Below are 25,468 nucleotides of genomic sequence, written 5' to 3' on the forward strand. Positions count from 1 at the left end.
AGCATAATTGACTGGTTATCAAATTAAATATCGATCTCTGAATACTTTTATGCATTTACTACAAAATACATTGAAATAATTAAAAATGTTATTAAAATTTATTGTACTCATTATCATGAAGGAGATATATATATATAGGAAATGTGCACCTAAACCATTAAAACAGATCAATTTTTTAAAAAGTAATATCAAATTTAGGAAAAAAATATGTTAATTTTGCTAAAGAAATTTATAACAACAGTCCATCATTAGTATTACTCATATGTTGTTTCATAAATGAAAGTGAAGAGGTAAGAATTGCACTAGATTGAAAAAAAGTGTTTATTTAATATAGCTATTCATTATAATGTATAAATATACAAGGTAACCAAAAAAGTTTTTTCCGTTTTTGATATGACATTGGAAGAGTGAACCCCAACATAAAAATAGTCGCCAAACCTGGTGATAAAGTGGTTGGGATGGGAGTTCGGACGTTGACCAAGAGTATAAAAACGTGTTGCATCGGTGCTTCAAACATAACTTACACAGCGACTGATTGAAATGGACGCATTAAAGGCGCTCGCTTGGAGTTGTTTGTTGTATGATTTTAAAGGCCTGTCAGCAGCAGAATCAAGTCACCAAATTTGTCAGGCCTTTAGGGGTGATGTCGTGAATGAACGAACCGCTAGGCAATGGTTCCAGAAGTTCAGGTCGGAGGATATATCTCTTGGTGATGCACCATGCGGCGATCGGCCGCAAGCGCTGAGAGCTATGAGGCTCTGAGAGCAGCCATAGAGAGTAACAGTAGCCAAACATGTGGTGAGCTTGGTGCACACTTCCAGGTATCTGATGAAACAATCAGACTCCATTTGCACCACATAGGAAAGGCATACAAGCTGAGCAAGTAGGTATCCCACTCACTGTCTGATGTAGACAAGCGACAGCTTGTCGGTGCTTGTTTTTCATTGCTTACTAGGTACCGCAATGCGTCCATATTTGGTCGAGTGCTTACTAGCGGTCAAAAGTGGGTCCAGTATGACACACCCAGGCATTCCATACATTAGTTGTCACCATGGGACTCTGTGTCTCACACTTCGAGACCTTTTCTCTACCCATGCAAGATAATGCTCTGTATCTGGTGGTCTAGTCACCAAGTGGTACACTAATGAGCTCCTGCCAGTGGGCCAAACCATCATGGCAGGCCTGCACTCACAGCAGTTGAAATATGTGCATCAGGCACTGATGCATAAAGAGCCAGTATTGGTCAGTTATAAGGGTGTACTCCTCCTCCAAGACAATGCGAGGCTGCATGTGGCTCGGAAGGCCAGGGGCACCATCCAGAGACTGGGCTGGGAGACACTACCCCCTCCACCATACACTTCAGATCTGGCACCAACAGACTACCACCTTTTCCATTGTCTGGACAACCATCTTTGTGGAAAATCCTTCAACAACCGGCCAGAACTTGAAAAGGCCCTCACGGAGTTCTTTGCATCCAAGACTTTTGAGTTTTACCACAATGGCATTGCACAGCTAGCTGCTAGTTGACAAAAGGCACTGGATGCCGATGGTGATTACTTTGAGGATTAGCGGTGATTATTATTTGTTTTATGACTTCTTCTTTCTGACTATCCAAAAAGGCAAGAACTTTTTGCTTACCTTGTACAATGTAAATTGCATAATTAATTTTCGAAGGGCAATTATACTTCCACATATAGTAATTACTTTTTAAAGAAAAGAACAAACAATAATTTTAATTGTTTCATTGTATTTTGTAGTAAATGCATAAAAATATTCAGATATGGATACTTAATTTGATAATTGATTAATTGTGCTTGGTGAGGAAAACTGTACATTACTTCATAGGAAATGGGAGAAATTAAAATTTGTATTTTGGTGGGAATCCTTTATTGGTATTTTCTATGATAACCAAAGTTAGAATTGTTTCATGACAAAAAAATATGTACATATTGTATTTTGAATGATTATCTGGATAGAGGACAAGGAAAGTGGAGTTTCTCTTTTATAAAATATCCTAGTTTAGTGTTAATTGTTACTCTTATTTTGGGATTATTTTTAGGATAGCTTTGCTCAGGATTATAACTAGTGATGAGAATTGAAAATTTGAGCAACTGGCTCGCATTTCATCATATAAAAACAAATATCAAATGTTTTACTTTTTACAAGAATAGAAAATTAAATGCATGGACAAGAAAATTTTTTTAAATTGAAAAAAATGAAAAAATATATTAACAAATTATCTCAGAAATTACATAAAATGATTAAATTTAATTATGTGGCCCAATTTGTTCCAGAAGCTGCCACATGTTATATTTATCTCAGTTTGTCTTCATCATATATATATTAAATAAATTTAATTTAAATAAATTGATTAAATTTAAATACAAATTTAATTAAATAATTCTTTGGGCCATTGCTGCAAGGAATGAAATTTAAATTTAAACAAATTAAATTTAAATTTTAACAAACACGTATAAAAGTAAAAAAGCAAATTTAAAGCAAAAATTAAAAAAAAAAAATGATATATATATATGATATATATATGACGAATACAAATTGACATTGACAATTTTTATCATTTATATATATATATATATATATGAGGGTCAGTCAAAAATATAGTTACACTGCTTTAGAAAACAAAACCGGAGAGAAATTTTACAATAAATTTATTTGTATCTTAAAGTTCCATTCAAAATCTACTTTTCAGTGTAATTACCTCCGTTATTTAAGCATTTGTCGAGGCGTGGTACAAGTTTGTCGCCCTGTCCAATGCCCGATAACCATTCTTGGGTTGCCGTTTTCACCTCGTCATCCCATTGATATTATCGCTTTGAAAGTTTTGCTACTGTGGGACCAAAAACAAATCACGGTGCAAGGCATGGGCTATAAGGAGGGTGATTATAGACTTCCCACTTAAACTTTTTCAGAAGGTCGCATGTTTGTTTTGCTGCATGCAGTCTTGCATTGTCACATGTGGTCTTTTGGCAGTTTACCTGGGCGTCGATTTCTAAGTGATTGTCGTAATTGTTTTAGTGTTTCACTATAAGAAGATGCATTAATTGTGGCACCCTTTGGCATGAGCTCTGTATTCAGCAAACCTTCTCTGTCGAAAACAGCTTCAGCATAACGTTTCCTACAGATGGAACAGTTCGACACTCTGTGTCTGGGAAGTGTAATGTTTCCACTTGAGAGAGCTGCGTTTCGTTTCAGGTGAGAAGTGGTGAATCCAAGACTCATCTACGGTCACAATTTTGTCCAAAAACTAATTTCCTTCCTTTTGGTAACATTACAGAAACTTCAATGCAATTTCAAAACACTTCTCTTTATGTTCCTTCGTCGGTAGTTGAGGCACCCATCGAGCACAAACTTTATGAAAATTAAGCTGATCGGCAGTAAGTTTATGCACACTTCCATGAGAAATATCCAGTTCATTAGAATTTTCGGCTATTGTTATGCATCTGTTTGCAAGAATGCATTCATTTACACCAGCAGACATTTCAGAATTTGTGGCAGTTGACGGTCTTCCATCATGGTCAGTGTTGTTAATATCTATATGCCCGTTCTTAAACATGTCACTCCACTTTGCAATAGCTTGACACTACATTGCATTTTCACCATAAACTTCATGTAACTGCCGATAAATTTCACAGCCGTTACACGTTTTCGCATACGAAAAGCGAAACTCTGCATGCATTTCCAATTTGAATGCCACTTACAGCTGTCCAGACATGCTTACAACTGATTATCAGATAAACTAAAATTGCCTCGTAAAAGCCGCCATGCCACACGATACAGCTATGTCTGAAGTGTCACCAGAGAGTTTCATCGAAATAGCCTTTAAAAGAAAGTTTTTACAAAGAGGTGCAACTAACTTTCTGACTGACGTATATATATATATATGAATATAATAATGATAAAAACATGAAACTCAGAATTATTAACTTTATTGTGGCTACATCCCCCTCTTAGAATCTAAATTACATCACTGCAAAAACTAATCTCCATTACTGTCATCTGCAATTCCATGAAGCTCTTGTCCAGTAATACACTGGTTATCATAAATTAAAGAAAAATCACAAAAAATAGCGATAACTCCCTAAAAAATAAGCCAAACCGTGTAAAATTTGAATATATTGCCAAGAGTATCTGAGTAAAACTGCAATATGCAAATTAGTGGCGCTGCACTCGGAATACGTCATCTGCGAGGAGAATAAAAGTCCATGTTTGAGAGCAAGCTCACATATTTTATTGTGATAGTGACATTAGAAATCTGAGATAGCCAATTCGTAACAATGATCTCCAGGCATCATTTGCCTGTAGAACTATGATAGGAAGCCATTGGGAGACTAGAGGCAGGGCAAAGTCAAACAGAAGTGGCCAGATGGCTAAATGGAAATCCATCTGTGGTTCATAGACTTTGGAGGCAATTTCAAATCACAGATTCGGCACCTAGGATGTTCAGCCAAGGACGGCCAACTGCTACGACGAGCATCGATGACCGATATTTGACATTATGTGCACTTAGGAATAGAACCGCTGCTCCGACTCTTCTTAGATCCTTACTTGCTGCAGCCACCGGAAGGTTGGTGATAAGGTCAACTGTGTGTAGAAGGCTTCACGAAGGTGGTCTGTATGCGAGGCGAACAACCATTTGCGTGTTGCTCAAGTCACACCATAGCAGGGACCATTTGCAGTGGACACGACAACATGTCCACTGGACACCTGAGCAATGGAGGGCTATTCTCTTTACGGATGAGTCCAGGTTTAGTCTAGAACGCGATATTTGATATGAAGAGAACCTGGAACCCGTTATCATCTCAAGTATCCATGAAAGAGATGCATACGGAAGAAGCAGTGTCTGTGTTTGGGGTGGCATCTCTTTGAGTGGACGCACAGACCTCCATGTTTTTCCAAGGGGAACCGTGAATGCTAATGTTTATAGAGATGACATCCTTGATGCTTATGTGTGCCCATGTGCCAGGGCAATAGGTGATGCTTTCCTGTTACAGGACAATAATGCAAGACCACACAGGCCTCGCATCGTAGATGATTATCTTCAACAGGAAACAATTATGCACATGGAGTGGCCAGCTCGATCCCCGGACTTGAATCCTATCGAGCATGTTTGGAATGCTTTAGAGAGACGTCTAGCTGTTCTCAATCCACCCCCTCAGACCCTTGCCGCGCTTGCAACTGCTTTGCAATAGCAGTGGCTCTCGCTTTCTATGGAACTGATAGACCGCATAATTGAAAGCATCACGCGTCACTGTATTGCTTCTAGAGGCGACCATATTCCATATTGAAGGTACTTTTCCTATAGCAAACTGACACCTTCGATTTGTTCATTTTATAAATGTGCTAATTTCTATACTACCATAATTGTCTGGTAATTTATTTTTATGCTATTTGGTACCTTACTATATGTTGTATATTGTGGGTAAGTTTCATAAAATTCTACATGTAACTTTTTCAGTAATTGCGATTTTTCCTTAATTTATGGTAACCAGTGTATTTAAGGGATAACAGATTTAACATTGAGGATATACCAATATGACCAAATTCTATATGAGCTTCTTCAAGTAGTTTAGTACAAAGCGATATGGATATTACAATTTTATGCAAGGCAGCGACCAAGCAGTAAAATTGCTTAACACTTGTTGTTTATTCCAGGTTGAACGGGCTGGTTGCATGGGTGTTTTTGTATTTTTGCACATATGTAGCATGTATACGAATCAGTTCCCCTCAGAAAGTCATCCATAAAGGCGTCCTTCCCTTTAGGCAGATAGCACTACTATGCTTTACCATAATCAAGTAAAACAAACCAAACAATTTTATACAATCCTTGTCTCTTTTTTTTATTAATATATTAGTAATATTCTTATACTTAGGGTTACAAACATTATCTTAATTTTGATGATCTCTAAGTCGGCAAGGCAATTTCTGTTTAAAGAGGAGAATTTGTAAGATAAAAATATGAAACTCAGAATTACTAACTTTAATTTTACTACGTCCCCTTTCTGGAATCTAAATAACATCACTTTAAAAACTGGCTCGCATTATGTCATCTGTAATATCGTAAAGCTCATGTCCAACAGCAGCCCAAAATTTGAACAAAGGATTTAAATGTTATGAATAGCCCTTTGCTTAAATGTGCAGTCACTTTTCTACTTGCTCTTGCCCTGCTAATGCATATCTTATTGTTCATTGTACCATGTATTGTCTCAAAATGTAATAAGTTGTACTGGTGCTTGTTGCACCCATAGTGATGTATAAACCAAGAATATGTGTTTAGATGAGTGCCAAAATTTTGAGTATACAAATGAATCTTCTTAAATTATATGGAAAATGAAATTATTTAAATTAGAAATATAAGAGCTAATTTCTGAATAAAATATTGATAAAATTAAATTAAGATAAAATGTTATTTTCCATTTCTTTTGGCTTTTTTTTTTCCCCATGGTATTTTTCTCTCTGGAAGAAACTTGCCAACTCTGATTTTAAAACACTTATTTTAGCCTGCCTACATTGCATTTGCTTGAATTTAAATGAGACCAGCCAAGGTCCTAATTCTGAAGAAGAAAAAAACTAATACAGTCAAAAGTCTTTAATCCGGATGTCCATAATCCGGAATGATCTATAATCCGGACCTCAAAGCTACAAACTTTGAGCATGCGTAAACGCATAATACCTTTACACATGCGCATAATACATTTACGCATGCACGTTTAATGTATAACGGATGGTATAAGCCAAGCTAAAATTATCTAATTATCTATTTCAGTTAATGTTGATGATAGCGTTGTTCCTTAATCTTCTAATTGGATACGGCTTATTATTTTTTGCAGACTGTTAGAGCAATTTTATTAAAGTAAGCTTGAACTTTCGATTATGTCAAAAAGAATTTTCGATTCTGGAGCTGCCAAAGGGTCTACAAAACGGAAGCGTGTTTCGATGTCCATCAAACAAAGAGTGGAATTGCTACAAAAAATGGATAAAGGCATATCCTTTGTTTCTCTAACAATTCCGAAATCTGTTTATCAATTTCACGCTGCTCTGTGTGTGTGGGGGGGGGGACGCGATGAACTGGAAGTTGATCTGTCAACACTATCCTTATCTTCAGGGCAGATGTTTTTATTTTATTCGGCTTATAATTCCTTACTAAATGTAGTATTTCATCTCGCTGTACTCTGTCTTTGATATGATTTAAATCAAATTCCTCGTCGTTATAAATATCTATACCAGAATAGTTTTCTGGTTGCAATTTTCTAATTTCGACTATGTGTAATGTATGCTTAACGCATGCATGCGTTGAAAGAAATGTTTAATAAAGTAAACAAATAAATATTAAGCTTTTTTATTGTAAATTTTGATACCCTTTAGATCATAATTGCTCTTTATTTCATAAATTATGGTTTCATACTTTTAATTTTGTAATTTCTGCATGCCATTTTACCAGATTTAAACTGATGATCTATAATCCGGAAAAACTGATAATCTGGAATCACTGGAGTCCCGACGAGTCCGGATTAAATACTTTTGACTGTACAAGTATGATTATGACATCAAGATATGTGTTTCTTGTATAAGGTGTGTCCCTATAGTAGCTGAAGAAATTAAAAAGCTAAATGATAACATTAAAAAGTGAAGGAATAAATGTATGTTTAGAAATAATGACATCTCTTATTCGAGCCAGTTTAAATTAGTTATTTTATCATTTGCATATCAAAATGCTAGTCATTTTCATTTTCTGGCATCATACAAGAAAATTTACTCTGAGAAGAAGTACCATTATAACATTATTAAATTTTTGTATAAATTAAATAAATCTGCGACCAAAACATTATAGATGATTCAAATAGTATGTGATGATGCAATTATCAAGAATACAAGTGTATGGGTATGAGTATGTATGAGTGGTACAAGTGCATTAAATTTGAGTGTGAAAGCACTGAAGATGAATCAAAGATATATTCCTTCAACTTCATGTGTTCCATGTATTTTGGAAATGGTTTGTTCCAACGTTTATGAACAAGTGTTTTAATGACCTGAAGAAATGTTGGAAAAATTATGTAGACTTTTCTGGCAATTATCATGAAAGGGGTATATTTATTTATGTTCAGTAATCTTTATCTTATTTACAAGAAATTGCCATGTTACTTTATAGGCACATCTTGTATAAATTAACAAATGCAAAGAATAAGTGGCTTGCAAGTTAGAGACAAATTTAACAAAGGTTTTGCATGAGCTTCTTACATCTTACCTCTGATTATAGCCTCACCAGTTGTAGTTATAAAATACGATACAATTGACTAAAGACATTCTATTTTCATCTGTAATGCTGCAATTAGAGAATTTTTATATAGTTCATTGTGTGAGAGTGAATCTTTGAATAGAATGCTTTATAACTGAGGAGCTGCCCTATCTCTTATCTGTTGCTTTAAAATAGGCACTTCAAGGTTATTCTTTTCTTCTGGGTTACCTTGTAACCATAGTAGCAATTGCTGCAGAAAATTATTGAGTCCTCTAATTTTCTAAAATGTTCTAATCACTGCAGTGTTGTGTTGTGGTGACGAAGGCACATCATGTGATTGTAAATGAGAGGAAAGTCATTATAGTGTCAAAGTGGCTGTTTTAAAATAACAGATATACAGATAACGTTATACAGAATGTTTGACATTAATTGCTTGCAGAAGGTAAGCAAAGTCATTATATATTTGAAAAAAATTGTAGTAGTTTCAGCCTCCTCTATTATGTTAGTAAAACTTCTTATCCATCTACAGAGGAATACAAAAGTGTTTTTTTTTTTTTTTTTTTCCTTTTTTTTTATAAAGAATGCTCATATTTTAGTTTTTATTATAGAAAAATTATATCATGTATTAAGTTAGTTAATTTCTCTGTCATCTTTTGTTTTTTTTCTCCCCACTTTAGGCTTCCCAATGGATACCAGCAAAACGAGAAGTATCAAATCTCTTTTGTTGCAGGCATGGAGAGAAAGATGGTCAGATGTTACATGGGGAATTCGTATCAAAAGTGTACTACCACGAGGTGTCAGTGGTGATGTTTATGATTTAGCTGACTGCATCCTTCAGCAAGCTTTAGTTGGACCTGGACCTAATAATTTGTTTATGTCTTATCTGATGCATTCCCTGAGTTCACGTGTTGTGTCATATGGAGCTGTCCTATCCAGTATTGGAAGATATCAAAGTTTTTACAAACCCTATTGTATATTAAGTCTTCTGGATCTGCTAAAAACTTTTCAATCTAGAATTGGATGCCATGGGAATGAAGAAGAATGCATAGCACTATGTAAAGCTGTTGTTAGTGTAACCCATTGGCTATATTCTTGTGTATTTCATTCAATCACAAAGTTAGCTGAGCTTAAACAAAGCCCAGAACATATATCTATAATGGAAAAGTCATATGAAGCTCTTTTTTACTTCAGTAATTCTAATTTCATCAAATCCTTGTTGTTTGTTGGAAAATTTGAAGACCAGGGTATGTATGCACAAATGTTGCAGAAGCATAGGGAACTTGAAAATAAAATAACTCAAGTTACAAGCAATACAAATGTGACTAAAGAAACTATTGAAGGTGCTCTTAGTTTGGTTAGCTCTGTTGATAGTTTGCCTATGGTTCCATATGAACGAATTCCAAAAAGTAATGAAAGACTCCAAATATTAGCCAGTACTTTGAATATAATGGTAGGCATTGATGCTATTCTAAATCCTGCTAGTGATGTGACAGCATTTGTAAATCAGTTACTTCTGGTGAAGAAACTCCAGAGCTTTAAATTGTCTCAGCTTTATTGTGAAATTATTCGAGCTTGCTTTATTGGCATAATTGATGCTTCTGGTTCTTCGGAAGATCTAAAATGGTTTGCTTTTAGCTTTCTTAAGGTTCCACATTTGATTTCTAAAATTCATTCCATTCAAACAGAGAATGAAGAAGATGCTTTGGAAAAAGGGTTAGATATATTATTACAGTACTCACCTTTGCTTGATTTGACTGATCTGAAAAGTAATTGTGATTGTCTTCAGTATTTAACAAATGAATTTTGTAAAGTTGGGATGCTAACTGAAGCTCAAATGCGTAAATTAGTTACTCGTAGGCAAAGTGAAACTTTTAAACATTCAGCTCCTAAACAAAACCAGCAAGGTGGACAGGCCAATGCAACATTCATTTTAAGAGCTGAAACTACTGTTATTAGCATTTTGAGATCATTAGATTCAGATTATTCCAGAATTCAAGATAAACTTTTAGGAGTTTTATGCCACATGGTTACTGGAAAGAATTTTGAACTGATTCTTTCAGCAGCAGCTGCAACAGGAAAATTGCACACTTTCACTGCAAAACTCATTCATTTTAATGATTACAATCAAGTGGTAACTGCAGAGACAGTAAAAGCATCCCAAATTAGAGCTCTCTTATTTGACGTTACATTCCTTCTGTTATGTCACATAACTCAGTATTATGGAATTGAAATAGTAACTGGAATTCCAGATAAAAAGGATTCTTTTTTTGTGCAGTGGGCATCTGAATGCTTAGCTGAAGGTGGAAAATTTAAGTGTCCAGAATTATTATTATCCAGATGTGATATGGGCAGTGTTGATGCTCTTCTATCTCAGTTTCTGAACACTGAACAAGAAATTAAGACACATCAAGTAAAATGGCATGAGGTATGTATTAATGCCCCTTCTGCTGCGAGGGAAATTCTCGTTGCATGGGAACATGGTGCATTATCTACTGAAAAGGTGAAGGTAATTTTGGATCATATTAAGGGGCAGATGTGTTTCTTACCTGTTTGTATATCTGCTTGGCTTTGCAATTATATAAACGTACTTCATCATGAGGAGCGTCTGAAACCCATGAATATGCTTCAGCAATTTATGGCACCTCTTCTCTTAGAGTCTACTTCATCTCCAGCAGAGTCACCTTCTGGTAGTGGTCGTCAGACACCACAGATGCCAGGAAATGATCAGAGTAACTTGTATTATACAGAACGATCTACTTTGATGGTAGGCATTATTAACAAAATGTTGTATGACCTTCATCCTCCACCTCAAGCAAAATTCAAATTAGCTCCACTCATACCTCATGGATTAACTATACGAGCTCCATTAGGAAATATCCTCGATGAAGTGTTTACTGGAGTTCATTTTAGAGGATGGTTAGATTTGAAATCTATTCATTATTTTGACACTTTATTATGTGTTGGTGGAGCTCGTTGGTTATGCGAGGTTCTTGTGCGCCGAATACTTAGTTATCAGTTTTCAAAGGATATAAACAAAGCAGTTGACATGGTTTTAGGTATCTTCTATCTGGATATTGAACAGTGTGCACTAGCTCTTTTATTGCATGTTCTCCCTTTTTATTTATATAGTGATGCTCATCAAGAGCAGTTGGCTGAACCATATGGTACCGCCCTTTCCCGTTTGACAGTGATAACAACTTATGCTGCTTTACAGTCAAGACAGTGTTCTTCTGTGACAGGAAGCAAGAGTGGATGCAAGAGAAGTCACAGGGAAGTTGACATTGATGATTCTAGAGATCCTAGTGAACACAGTCGACCAAGCAAAATACATAGGAGCAATGCAGAGCTTCTAGAGGATACACCTTTCGAATTACAATCACTAAGTGATGATCATTTGCGCAATGCAGTTGCAAATCCTATAAATAAAGCCATTGCAGATTTGATGAGAACTTTGCTAGTAATTGCATCTGATGCCACAATTAGTGCAAGATCGCATTTCCCAATTCGATTTCTTGAACAGGTTGTATTGTGTGCCAAGGATCAAGCTTCTGCTATGTTGCAGTTTATGCCTTTAGGTCTTGTTGGCTTGTTATTAAAAAAATTCCCTGAAGAATTTAATCATGAATTAATACTTGCTGTAAGTAGTATGCAAAGTCCTAGAGCTCGTAAGGTAGCGGCATTAAGTCTCTGTCAGCTTACCATTGCACAAAATAGACTTACAAGTAAAAATCAGTGCTGGCTTGGATTTTAATATGTGTATCTGTGATGTAAATTTTTATATGAGTGTAAAAATATTTTTGTATGATATTCCTTAGGAAGGAAACAATGTAGCATTATCTCCTAATTTTATTTCATCGTAGAAAACCTTTCAGATTTACTAGCAGAATATTCTAAAAATAATTGAAATGCCATGAAACCTTAGTTCACAAACATCTGAAATGCTCATAAACTGAGACAAATGTTCTCATAGAAATTAATGCAAGATGAATTAATTTGTTCTCGCATTCCAAATGTTTGCTTAGAAAAGAGTGTATGTAAGTTTATCTTGAAAAACCAATGGAATTCGTTAAATTTTAAACATACACAATAATAACATATATGCAGTGTTTATTACAATACTAAAGCTATAAAAAAATAGGAAAACTTGAATTAAATTTTACTGTTTATCTTCGAAAGAAAGTTGACAGGGTAAGTAGAAAGCGGTGAAGAAACCAAAGATTAAGATGTTATTGTTTAAGAATGAAGTTGTATTTCATTAAAATATTAGGTAGTTGCTGTCTTTCTGGAGAAATTTTTTCTTTTGCTTTTCTCTTAACACCTCTATTTGGGAATTACTGAGCCTTTCCCTTTTCAAAATTTTTTCACTTTCGGTTGTTTCTGTCTGTGTTTTAAAAAGTTCTCAAGGAAGACATGGCATTGTTATTGTAAATATTTTTCTAAAGTTTACTAAAACTTTTAACTTCTAAAGTTATTTATTCTAAAGTTATCAGGGTGATAATGTTCTATAAACTTTGCACCTGACCCATTTACCATGAATTTTGTAATCATATAACCAAGGCTATTTATCTCCTTTCCATGTTCTTCTTCTAATGACATTTCCTCCAGTGAATTAACTGGATTTGAGTATTATTTGTGGCTGACTTACTTGTTTGTATCTCAAGACACTGTTCATCATCCAGGACATTTTTCATTTAGAAAATTTGTTCATGATTCAAGGCATCTATGAACCAAGATTTCACTGTATTTACATTTATATGTTAACTTTATAAAACAGCAGTTTTAAAGCATTTTAAGTCAGAATTCTTTTTAAACTCAAAAAGTTGCATGAAAACTGTAAATGAAAAAAATTTAGTTTTAATTTTCAAAATGCATTAGATAAATTATTTGCAAAATTCTAAGTACAAAGAATACCCACCCCCTCTCTATTTTATGTTTTTCTTCTCTCTGTTTTTAGGGGGAGGATTATTTTTTCCATATAAATGTAGAGTCATTAGGATGTTTTTTTTTAGAGGCCAGCAAAATGAAAAATTAGCAAACGCCTTCGCCGGGAATCAAACCACAGACCTCTGAAATACCGGCTCAGTGTGCAGAACCACTACACCACGAAGGACACTAGGAAAGTGGGAGAAATACCTTATATACTCCCCTTTTTAAAGGGCGAGTAGGGTTTTAGGGGACCTAGTCGCCAAATCCTGGGTGCGGAGAATCATCATCCAGAACCCTTTTAGTTCGGGCGCCACTTGTAGAGTCATTAGGATTTTTTTTTTAGAGGCCAGCAAGATGAAAAATTAGCAAACGCCTTCGCCGGAAATGGAACCACGGACCTCTGAAATACCGGCTCAGTGTGCAGAACCACTACACCATGAAGGACACTAGGAAAGTAGGAGAAATACCTTATATAAAAATTATTATTTTTTCTGTATAGAATTTTTTTAACTTGTTTCAATTTTGAAAAACTGATTCTGAATGTGACAGATGGCATTTTATTTATATACTTTCCTTAATTTATTTTGTTATTCGTGTTGCTAAAAATGTCAAGATTTTTTTAAAACTTTGTATTGATTTCACTGTCTTACATGGTGCTCCTAAATGTGTACAAATTTTAGAATGGGCTTATTTGAAGTTGAGTGAGAATTTAAAATGAGTGTGAATCTAGGATGATTTGTTTAGTTTTATTGGTTGAGTCAAACCACATACCTAAAAGCAAACTGAATAAAATTGGAAAAAAAAAAAAAGTTATAGTAATTTATTTATATTTAAATATGGTTATTGTCATTAAACTTTTAAAGCCCTTTTTACCTGGTCTTTTAGTTCTGTGGAATACTTGAGAAAGACTGCCATAAAGCATTATTTCATAATTAAATTTTAATTATTTATTTAATTATTTATTCTCTTCCATATTATAACAGAATCTTAAGTCTATCGTGTAAAAAAAAAAAAAAAAAAAAAAAAAAAAAAAAAACATTTTTAAAATGATTTCTCTAATTTCCTTATGATATCCATAGATTTTGCAATAAATATCAGATAAAAATTATATGTTTATTATATGTTATAAAGTCTAATTTAAAGTTTTGCTTTAGTCTTAATATCTTCTAAACCTCTGTCAGGTACAAATGATCTACTTGATGCTTCTGGAAAATTTTAGCTAATAATGTAAAAACTATATAGCACAGCATCTCTAAATCTCCAGTTGCTTCATATTCTTTGTGCATAAACCAGCAGATAATTTCATTATGAGTTGTAAAAATAATTATCAAGCAAATATTCTGTGACCAGTTTATTACACTGCACTTATTCAAATTCCATATCGCGATTTTGGAATATTGAAAGTCTTTTGAACTGAAGTAAGTTATTTAAACTTATGTAATTATTTTAGATATGTTTAAGTTGTTTTAGATTAAAAAAAATTTTTTTTTTATTTTTTAATTCATGCTTACAATTCTAATAAAAATGAAGTGTTTTCTCTTTAACTGTGTATGAAAATGAATTTTAGATATTATTTATTTTTTATATTATATTATGTTAATTAGCAATGACTTATGACTGATCATAATAAATATTTTGATTTTGAACAACCCGAGGCATACTGAGAATATTATAAAAATAAAACTATTGAAAGATAATGATTATTTACACAAGTGAGATGAGAGTGATTGAGTTGAAATGTATGGGATAAAATCAGATTCTTAGGGAAGAAAAAAAAAAAAAAAAAAAAAAGGCACCACCTCACAAGATGACTAATTTATTTGAAAAAAATAATTTTTCATTGGAATAGAATTAGAAACTAGCAGAACTAAATGCTACTTCTTTCAGTCTAAATTAATATGAAAGTTACAGGCATTATTAATTAGGTATAATGAAATCTGCACTATGTCCATTGCAATACAGTGTAAAATCCAGACCTCTGGACTGCTAGGAACCTTTTTTTAAGACTATTTTTATATGCTTTACCAGTGTGCATTTGGTATTTTTTCATAGTAAAGCATGGCCCACTAGTGGCTGAGCAGTAAAATCACTGAACATGGGTAATTTGGTTCCAGGTTCCAATCCCACGAATGAATGAGCTGATTGATCATTGATTTTATACATACTGAATAGTGTATATCTCTGATGCCAACCTAGTGAGCTATTATTTATTATTTTTTGCTTTGATCACCACATAACTTTCAACAGATGGCAGCTTGAGAAAGGATTCATGCAGAGATGTCTTGACATTAAAAAAAAATATATTAGTAATGGAATACCAAAGAACATGGCAACTTTTTATATTGACATTATGCCTGGCGCTTATTACATACTTCATCATACTGCAAAATGTTGAATGTATTGATGAAAAGAAATTAAACTGTTTCCCCTATGGAAAAAAAAAAAAAAGGAATTTGTAAATTATACTCATAGGCTAAAAAATCACATTTAGGGTATTTTGAAGTGAGATTAACTTATTTATTATCCAGATAAGTCCAGGACCATTGCCAGAGCTGGAGTGATTACACAGGGTGGCAGAATTTAGGAGAGGCTAAATTTTTAGAATGTTTAAAGAAGCAATGAGAACAAAATTAAGGGATGGCAAAATCTTTAGAATTTAAGGAAGGGAATGGGTTACAAAATTTTTAGAATTTAGAGAAGTGTTTGTCAGCAGGTTTAGACCTCCCCCGAGTCTGCACCAGGCCACAAAATGTCTAGTGGTGATCTTGGATAAGTCTTAAAGCATATTTGAAGAATAGGCATAAGTAAAATAAATAATTGAAGTGATTTAATTCTGTCTTAACTTCATCAGTGTGAGATAGATAAAAATTAACGGAACAACATGTCTTTAGTCGCAAGTCTCATGACACATCGCCAGTAGTATATAACAGATGTTAGCTGAGTTTTATGATGGTAGCCACGAATTTGAAGGTTTTCAGATATTGCAAACAAATGCTAATAAACTTCCCAAGTAATGGAATTTGTGGAGTGGTAATAAAAGATGATGATGATGTAACAAAAGATTCCCCATTGCAATGACAATGCCTCATTCATCCATCAACTAATGAGTGTTAAATTCTGCAGTATGGAGAGGTTATTGAGAACGAAAAACTTTTGATTGACAATTTAGTGGGAATTTTCAACATTGCAAATACAAGATTTGAACAGTGCAACTTTGTAACTGAACAAGAAATTATGTCTATCTGTAAAATTAAGGAGAGAGTATTAGCCCAAAAAGTTAAGCAACTTAAACTAAACAACATACATTGAAAGAAATGTTTAATAAGGGAAACAAACAAATATTGAAATTTTTTTTTCATGTGAAGTATGATTCCCTTAAAGTCATAAATGCTTCGTTATTTCATAAATCACTATTTCATATTTTTAATTTAATAATTTCTGCATGTCATTTTACTAGATTTAAACTGATGACCTAATACCTGAAAAAACAAATTCCAAATCTAGAATCGCTAAAGTCCCAATGAGTCTGTTTGTACTACATTAGATTTTCCTTAAAAATGGTGAAATTTTAAATGTCTCTCTTTTAATGTTTTATATCTATACTAATATATTGGTACTATAAAATCAACCTTTGAGCTTGAGAGAAATTTAATTTTATGGTGTTAAAAGTATTTACAATCTGATGTTTTTAATTAATTTTGATAAAGGAGATGGACAAAGTTTAGAAGGTGGGTGAGATCACAAAGAGATGGCAAAAAAAAATTCAGCTTGTAATAAGTATTCAGGAATTAAGGTTTTATAGTGCTTTGATTGAGGTTTTATTGTCGAGCAACATAAAATAAAAACTGGACATTGGAATTTGCAGAATGAAAACTGTGCACATCTCCTTCCCCCAGTATACTATGATAATTCATCATATTTAAGTGTGTAGTGTTTTTTGAAGAGTATTTGTGACACAGTTTGTATTTGAATTCCAGGAATATATGAATTTGTATGCTATATTAACATTTCTATGAAGTTGTTGTTATTTTTCTTTAAGTTTAGATTTAAGAATTCAAATACTAAAACTATCTTATGTATACTTGGAATAACTGTCATTTAAAGATCTTAAAAATTATGTGCAAAAGCATAATTTAAGAAATTATAAAATAATATAAATTTTGCAATTTTTTTAAATGTTTGTTTCAGACCTATAACTGTTATGAAAAAAATTATTCAAAGCAGATTGTATTGTGTAAATTTAATACTTATAACTATTCCATTTCCGACCATTTTTGCAATGTATCTATTATTGTCTTACATTTGTTAATGTGTCTTTGTGGTAGTGCAAATGGTAGTTTACTAATATGCTATAATTTCTGCTTTTCAGTTCAAGAACTAAAGGAAAAAATTTGAACGTAAACATTTTTAATATGAATATTAAACGTGTTTTTTAATACTGTTGCATGTTATTTGATGGGCACAATAGCAATTAACGAGTATTTTCAAAATATTCATTCGAAATTTTATTTTTGCTCTTTACGTGAAAAAGTAACCGTATATCTAACTTCAATACCAGATTGACTGCTGAAATTAGTATTTGTGCATTTTGAAATTAGATAAGAATGAAACAGTATCAAACTCAATAAAAACTAGTTGATAACACTGGACAACAAATTTGAACTTTTTTTGGTATCCTTGATATAAAATGCATTTGGCTAAATCGCAGAATAGGCTGCATCAGTCGATGCTGTGTTTACTTCTCTTATGCTTTGACACGCCTTTTTATGACGTAATATTGGTTACGCCTCTTCTTCAAAACAAGTATGCTATAGCTTCGTATTTAAAGAAAACTTATATTATATTTTAACTGAGTTGAAATGGTAGGTTTATAATGTTCTGTGCGAGATTTTTTAAATTGTAAATCTACTTTTGTGTGTTGTGTGGTATTGTTAGCATTTAACGCAACGAATTATCTCTCACAAATGTATTATTAAGATACCAAACGATTGAAAACGATCATTAGCAAACGATTGAAAATATTGAATGCATGAATTAAAAATTATAACTGTAACTTCTGAAAATACAGAAAAGAATTCTTTTGCTTAAAGAATGTTTTGATTATTCATGAGTGTGTTTAATTCGGTGCTTACTGCAGAATGGATGAGTATTTGAATCTGGATTTCTTTTATCAGTTGGAGCGAAGAGATAAAAAATGTGTTATTGAGTGGTGTATGGAGAAAGGTTTGATTGCAATATCGTATAAGTGCCCGATTTGTGGAATAAATATTAAACTAGTAGAGCGAAAAAACCGTATAGACGGTTTTGAGTGGATGTGCAGAGTTACTGGAGGCGAATGTAGGCATCGAATTTCAAAATTAATTAGAAAGAACTCCTGGTTTGCGAAGAGTAAATTGAGCATGTGTGATGTTTTGCAAGTTACCTATATGTGGTTGGGTAAGTGCGGGAATGATTTTATACGAACGGAATTACGTATTGCTAAAAATACGGTGACAGATTGGAAAAGTTTTTGTAGAGAAGTATGCATGGAGTTATGTTTGAAGGAGAATGTTAAGTTGGGTGGGGAAGGTGTCATTGTCGAAATCGACGAAAGCAAGTTTGGCAAGCAAAAGTATCATAGAGGGAAAAGAGTCGAAGGAAAATGGTTTTTTGGTTTGGTTGAGAGAGGAACAGATAAATGCGTCTTTAGAGTTGTTGAAAACAGAGGTGCCGAAACATTGCTAGAAATCATCAAAGAGAATGTTCTACCAGGATCGATTATTATATCCGATTGTTGGAAAGCGTACGACTGTCTCGAGTTCGAAGGGTATGCGCACCTGAAAGTCAATCATAGCTTGAGTTTTAAAGATCCAGAAACAGGTGCGCATACCAATAGTATTGAAGGAACTTGGGCGACAATCAAAAGAAGTTTCCGTGGCTCTAGTAAGGCAAAAGGACAGTTTGATTCCTATCTTGCGGAATATATTTGGAGAAGGAAGCACAAGAAATCCGACGCCAGCCAACTGATGCGTATACTTCTCAGTGAGATCACAGCCATATATTCTGCAAAAGGAGAGGACTGAAGGTAAGTTTCATTTATTATTATTAAGTAAAATATTGGGTGCTTTTCTTAATATGGCAGTTTGGATGTTTGGTAGTTGCTTTATTTTTCTTTTGTATCATTTTTCTGGACACATTTTTTGCAAACTTCTCTGATTTCTTTAAGTGAAAGCAAATTTCTGAGTATATGAGCAATGGAGAATTTATTTGATGTCTGATTTTTTTAAGTAAAATAGATCGATTTTCACATGGGCAAAGCCAATGTGGTGCGCAATGCCGAGTTTGTGCAATTCTGGGATGTTTTTTAAGTGAAAATAGGTTGATGTGCACATGGGCAAAGCCAATGTGGTGCGCAATGCAGAGTTTGTGCAACTCTGGGATGTTTTTTTAAGTGAAAATAGATCGATGTGCACATGGGCAAAGCCAATGTGGTGCGCAATGCCGAGTTTGTGCAATTCTGGGATGTTTTTTTTAATGAAAATAGGTCGATGTGCACATGGGCAAATCCAATGTGGTGCGCAATGCCGAGTTTGTGCAACTCTGGGATGTTTTTTTAAGTGAAAATAGATCGATGTGCACATGGGCAAAGCCAATGTGGTGCGCAATGCCGAGTTTGTGCAATTCTGGGATTTTTTTTAAGTGAAAATAGGTCGATGTGCACATGGGCAAATCCAATGTGGTGCGCAATGCCGAGTTTGTGCAACTCTGGGATGTTTTTTTAAGTGAAAATAGATCGATGTGCACATGGGAAAAGCCAATGTGGTGCGCAATGCCGAGTTTGTGCGCGATGCCGAGTTTGTGCAATTCTGGGATGTTTTTTTAAGTGAAAATAGATCGATGTGCACATGGGCAAAGCCAATGTGGTGCGCAATTCCGAGTTTGAGCAATTCTCTGATTTTTCTTTAAGTGAAAATAGATAAATGAGCACAAGGAACCGAGTTTGTGGAATTCTTTAATGTTTTTCGAGCGAATACTGATCGTTGTGTAAAAGGGAAAACGAGGTTGTGCGTGATGTCGAGGAGTAATGTAACTTTATTTATGTGCAATGTTTAACATATCGTTTGTGTATTTTAAATTTGTATTGTTGTTTTAATTGTGAATTATATTTAAGACATAATTTTTCATTTAAATTGTATTTTTAATTTTTTGTTTTTCGATATGTTTATAACGCTTTCCGATTTACGATATATATGGATAGTACGACGATCGACTCAACAGTAGCAAAACTGTAAACTTTAATCCTTGAAGTAACGTTTACCTCATATTTTAGTACGTAGTGTTTGGTATCGTAATTGCAAATAATATGTGTGTGTGTGTGCGTATGTGAAGCATTGCTTAGTGTTCCAAGTTTGTAGTATTTATTTTATTATATTATTTTCTTTCATTCTGAGAAATTAGATTTTTTTATTTATTAATGCGTAGAATTCTAGATTTTTTTATTTATTAATGCCTAGAATTCTAGATTTTTTTATTTATTAATGCGTAGAATTCTAGCATGCCTGCACAGAATATAGCGTGATTTAGGAATTTTAGAAACTGATATGAAAGCTGTGTAATGATGTTCATATGCAATAAAAAATATTCTTTTTTTATTAACGTAAAGTTTAAAATTTTTAGAAATAATGAAAATTGTCTAATTATTGCTATGTAAGGAATTATGTCGTTACGTAGCAAGAAAGTAATTTGTAAAAATGATAAAATTGAAATGTTCCACAATATGAATTTAAATTTTTTTAAAAAAAAGTTTATTTGTATAAATAAAAAAATTAATAAAAAAATAATAATTTAATATTGAAGCTCTACAACTATTAGAGACTGCGACGTTGTTTATCGTTTTAATAATTGGTAGAATTCGCTCACTGTATCATGGTAATTTTAAATATAAACGATTTATTATACTTATTATCAGTAACGCCTAAACTTAAATGTTATAAATGTAAATTAAAAGTAAAGAATTTGATATTAATTTACAATAATAAACAATTTATTATTGTTATTTTTAAGAGAAAATAGAAAGTACACGTAGTGTAAATGCGAGACTACATTGTGACGTCATAAGCTTAGTCCCACCCATTTAATGGCGTCACGCAGCTCCTCATACTGAACTTTGTTGATGCAGCCTATTCTGCGCTTTTACCATGCATTTTTCTATGGAAGTTGTGGTGCTAAATATGAAATCACAACAATGAAATTTAAAAGTTTACGATTTTTTATTAAATTTTAAATACCTTTTTAAACACATATTATTTATAAAAAGTTATTTGCAAGTGCTTTAACACCAAAAACGTCTAACAGGTTTTGCTACCCGGTGATACACTACATGTGGAGCATCTCAAACAGCTGTTCAATAATAGTCGGAAAGCATGGAAGAGCTCCATTTTCCCTGTTATCTTTTCTCCATCTCTGCAATATCCTGGTGGAAACAGTCACAGTGTTCATCACTAATTGAGCTGCAGTTATCTGGAAAAAAATTCTAGGTGGGCATCAAGAAAATATATTTTCTTTAGATGAGATTTTTCTTCTTTTCTGTTGCGACATTTAAATTATGTTTCTTTGTAATGGTTTCGTTTGGAATTCTCGCAGACTTTTCTGTATTTCCTCTTCTTTCTTTAAAAGATACTCATTAAATCAGATAAATGAGACGGCTTGCTTGAAATTGACAGACAAGAAGTTTCTTTAAAGGCATAAAAATTTTTTTTCAATTATTTGCAACAAAACCGCTTTTAAAATTTTTAAACTGCTGTTCTAATCACGTCTCATGATAAACTGATTCGTTGCCACTCCTTTTCAAACAAAGTATTAACCGATGTAATTTACTTACCATAAGTGGTGCAACACTTGTTAACCATAATTTTTTCCAGATCAGAATATATAATAGCGAAATCATATTGCTGGAGCTAAATTATATCTATCTATCTATCTATCTCAGCCTGACAACACTAATCCTCGAGCTACCATGTTTAGCAATTTGATGATGGAGTATGGAGCATATTTTCTTCTATCTTTTTAAAAAACTCTCTGTATCCCTATTTTAATTTTACTTTATAAAGTGCCAGACAAAATACTAGCAAACACACACCCAATTATTAATTTGTGGGAGAGGTGGGAGCCTTACACCCACCTTAACAGGGTGGTTTTTTAAAACATAAATCAACATCTAATAGCTCCTCCTAGAAATTTCAGTGACACTTATTAAGATAGGATACGACTAAATCTTCACTCCCGGATCAGTGAGACCTACAATAGGATCTAAAGCTATGACTTCTCCGAATTGCGAGGGCAAGTTCCTGTGTCGATTAGTTCTTTGCCCTGTCATGTCTTTTGTCACGAATTCGTGTCGCAGTGTTGTGCGCTAAAAATAAATTTTAAAAGATCTAACTCCAGCGGTGCCTGGGTTACTGTGCGTTGATAAAGAATTAATGCCAACGGTGCCTGGATTACTGTACGTTGATAATATATACATTATCTGCTCTATAGAAATTATCAGTAGTAGTATGTGCATTTTAGTGAACCGCTAATTGCTTTAAGTAGAACTGTAAAGTAGTCCAATAATAATCAATTTTAAGTTTACAAACCAGATGATCATCTGCTTACAGATCAGTTGAAAGAAAATTATCTGGAACTAGAATTCTGTTTGAATTCTGGTGAAGTCTGAAGGAATGGCTTCTAAGAGTGGTATTCAATAGAAAGCTGATCTTCTGCATTTGAAGAACTGCTTTAGCGCAGAGACTATTTTAAAATTGCCTGCTGTTGCTTATTAAAAATGCTTAATGCTCTACATTCATAGAATACCTGTACTTTATAAACATGAATTATGCTTCGACAGTTTACGGATATCCCAGGTTTTTTTTTAAATAAAAGTTGATCCTGGCCTCTGTAGATTTGTTTTCAGAACATTTGCTGCATGCTGAATATTGTGAACCATCACTTAAGTTGTAATGTGAGCATATGTCATTTCGTTACTTTTTTTAGTATTGAATTTTGAGAGAGTGCTTGGTAATATAGGCTCACCTTCATTCTGCTTAGTTTCGCTGCTGTTGAATTTTGTTTTGCTGTCTTTCGGCCTAAGCTTGTGCTAGTCGCTATTGAAGATGCATTGTGATTACCCGCAAGTTGGGGAATGCTGTTTCTGTTAAGTTTCTGAGTTTGTGTTACCGTGAAGGCGATATGTTAGCTTTCATTGCAAACCTTTATTCTGAGTTATGATACCTTTAGTTAGAAGATAGATGGGACGATAAACCATCTGACAGTTTTTGCAGTTATTTTGAGCTGATTTTGATATTGAAAATAATAGAATTACCGTTCGAGTGGGGCCTGCCTTCCTGTATTTTGAGAAGGTTTAAAACTAGTGATACTATAGTTATTATAATACATAGAATGGTCTTTGGTATGAACATACTGTTGTCCGGTTTATATAGATGGTTCAAAGACAGTGATCATATCGGAATTGCTTTCGTACGCAACGGGAAAATTGGAAGCCTCATTCTGCACCACATGGTACTACGTATACAGCAGAAACAGATGCAGTTTTTATAATATACGCTAAAAACAATAATAAATGCTAAAATATAATACGCTAAAAACTAATCGTTGTTTAACAAGTTGCATGAGCGTAAGTCGGTCATAAGTCGACCATTTCCTTTGAGATTTACTTAGTTTACCTGAATAAAAAGCTGTAGGTTCCCACCGTTGTTTAACAAGTTGCATGAGCGAGCCTTCGACTGCTACATCAGACGCATCGACCCATAGACTTAATTGTGCACCAGGCATAGGATGCCGTAACAGGGTTGCTTTAGCGATAGCTTCCTTAAACACTTTGAAGGCGAGTGTTGCTTCATCGTCCCATTGTAACTGCTCAGTAGAAGCTTTGGAACAAGGATTTCTTTGCGGAGAAACAAAGAATACAGACTCTCAGTTGTCCTACATTATCGGTGAGCCCGTCTGGGCACACCTATGGTTCGCCATTTGATTTAAGGCAAGATTTCAAGGTAAAAATTTAAAACTAATATAGAATAAGGAGATTAGCATATAGCAAAAAAAAAGAATAAATGCATAATTATATACTTAGCAGTATATAATAAATATATAATGATATACCTAATACTAAAATGAATATATAAGTATGCTGAACATAAATGATGCATTTTTTTAGTGTACGCTGAGTACACTAAAAAAATGCATCATTTATGCAGACTCCAAAAGCATTCTTCTCTGGCAAGAACAATGTGCTCATTTTAAAAGTGCTAAAATTATATCATAGTTTTAGGGTTTGAAAATAACAAATTCTCTACTGTTGAGCTTTTGGCTATGTAGAAATAGTAAGATAATAAAGCTGCAAATATCGCATTAAAGTTCGCTGTAGAAATATGTGGCAAACCGATGAAGAACATCAAGCCAAAAGTCTCCTAAAATTATAAATTTAATTGCATTCTCAAAGAAGCGGTAATTTGTAGACTAAAAATGGAATGCTGCAAATCCCCTTAGATATTGTTAAAAGGAAATTCTGGCTCGTAGATCGCTGATACGTTTGCTGAACAGAGATTGCACATATCTGTAGGAACTGTAATGCTCGTGCTTTAATGCAGTAAGTATTAATCATTAATAATATTGTAACCAAACGTTTAATAATATTATTATTGTAGCCGAACGTTTAATAATAATATTGTAGCTTAAGTATTAATCATATTGTAGCCGAACGTTTTTCTTTTAAAAATTTACGTGAAATTTATTTTAACTCTTCTGTTGTAATATTGTTTTGGGATAAATTAAGACCCTAATGTTTTCCAGTTTTTTAACCCTATCCGGCACGCTACCTTTTAAAGTCGGAGTTTTGATTTAAAAAAAAAGGTAGGCAGTCTAATTAGGCCTAGAGGAGTACACAAGTAAAAATTTTGTGAAGATAGCACTTATCGTTTTAATTCTGTGGGTGTGCCCAAAGTGGCACACTGATTGAATAGAGCTTCGAAAAGAGTGCTGAAACGAGCATTGTTGTAAATGAACTGACCGATGAGATGCGGAGAAACAAAGAATACAGACTCTCAGTTGTCCTACATTATCGGTGAGCCCGTCTGGGCACACCTATGGTTCGCCATTTGATTTAAGGCAAGATTTCAAAGTAAAATTTTAAACTAATATAGAATAACGAGATTAGCACATAGGAAAAAAAAAATCTTCTCAAACAATTCCTTTTATACCCTAAAAAATCTGGAAGATTTCTTTGAAAAATGAGGGTCTTAAAAAACTAAACAT

General features: G+C 33.6%; 2 protein-coding genes across 5 annotated transcripts in view; both read left to right on the forward strand.

Annotated features, from left to right (window-relative positions):
* Window positions 1–15,628, forward strand: part of MED24 (mediator complex subunit 24) — a 39,097-nt gene extending 23,469 nt beyond the window's left edge. For all 3 annotated transcript variants that reach the window (XM_035362791.2, XM_035362790.2, XM_035362792.2), the window contains exon 3: window positions 8,932–15,628. In XM_035362791.2, coding sequence (XP_035218682.1) covers window positions 8,940–12,005 — 3,066 coding nt within the window. In that variant the 5' untranslated portion in view covers window positions 8,932–8,939 and the 3' untranslated portion in view covers window positions 12,006–15,628. The remainder of the gene's footprint in view (window positions 1–8,931) is intronic.
* Window positions 15,629–15,769: 141 nt separating this feature from the next.
* Window positions 15,770–25,468, forward strand: part of LOC146997795 (uncharacterized) — a 70,777-nt gene continuing 61,078 nt past the window's right edge. Inside the window, exons 1-2 of one of the 2 annotated variants that reach the window (XM_085815899.1) lie at window positions 15,770–19,244; window positions 21,515–24,200. In XM_085815899.1, the coding sequence (XP_085672025.1) occupies window positions 18,319–19,242 (924 nt within the window). In that variant the 5' untranslated portion in view covers window positions 15,770–18,318 and the 3' untranslated portion in view covers window positions 19,243–19,244; window positions 21,515–24,200. Of the gene's footprint in view, window positions 19,245–21,514; window positions 24,201–25,468 lie in introns of those variants that run through there. The other variant, XM_085815898.1, reaches the window with a different exon arrangement.

This window comes from Stegodyphus dumicola, chromosome 4 (genome assembly GCF_044657685.1).
Source record: "Stegodyphus dumicola isolate Sdum_Otavi_A_Nest chromosome 4, ASM4465768v1".
Lineage (NCBI taxonomy): Eukaryota > Metazoa > Arthropoda > Arachnida > Araneae > Eresidae > Stegodyphus > Stegodyphus dumicola.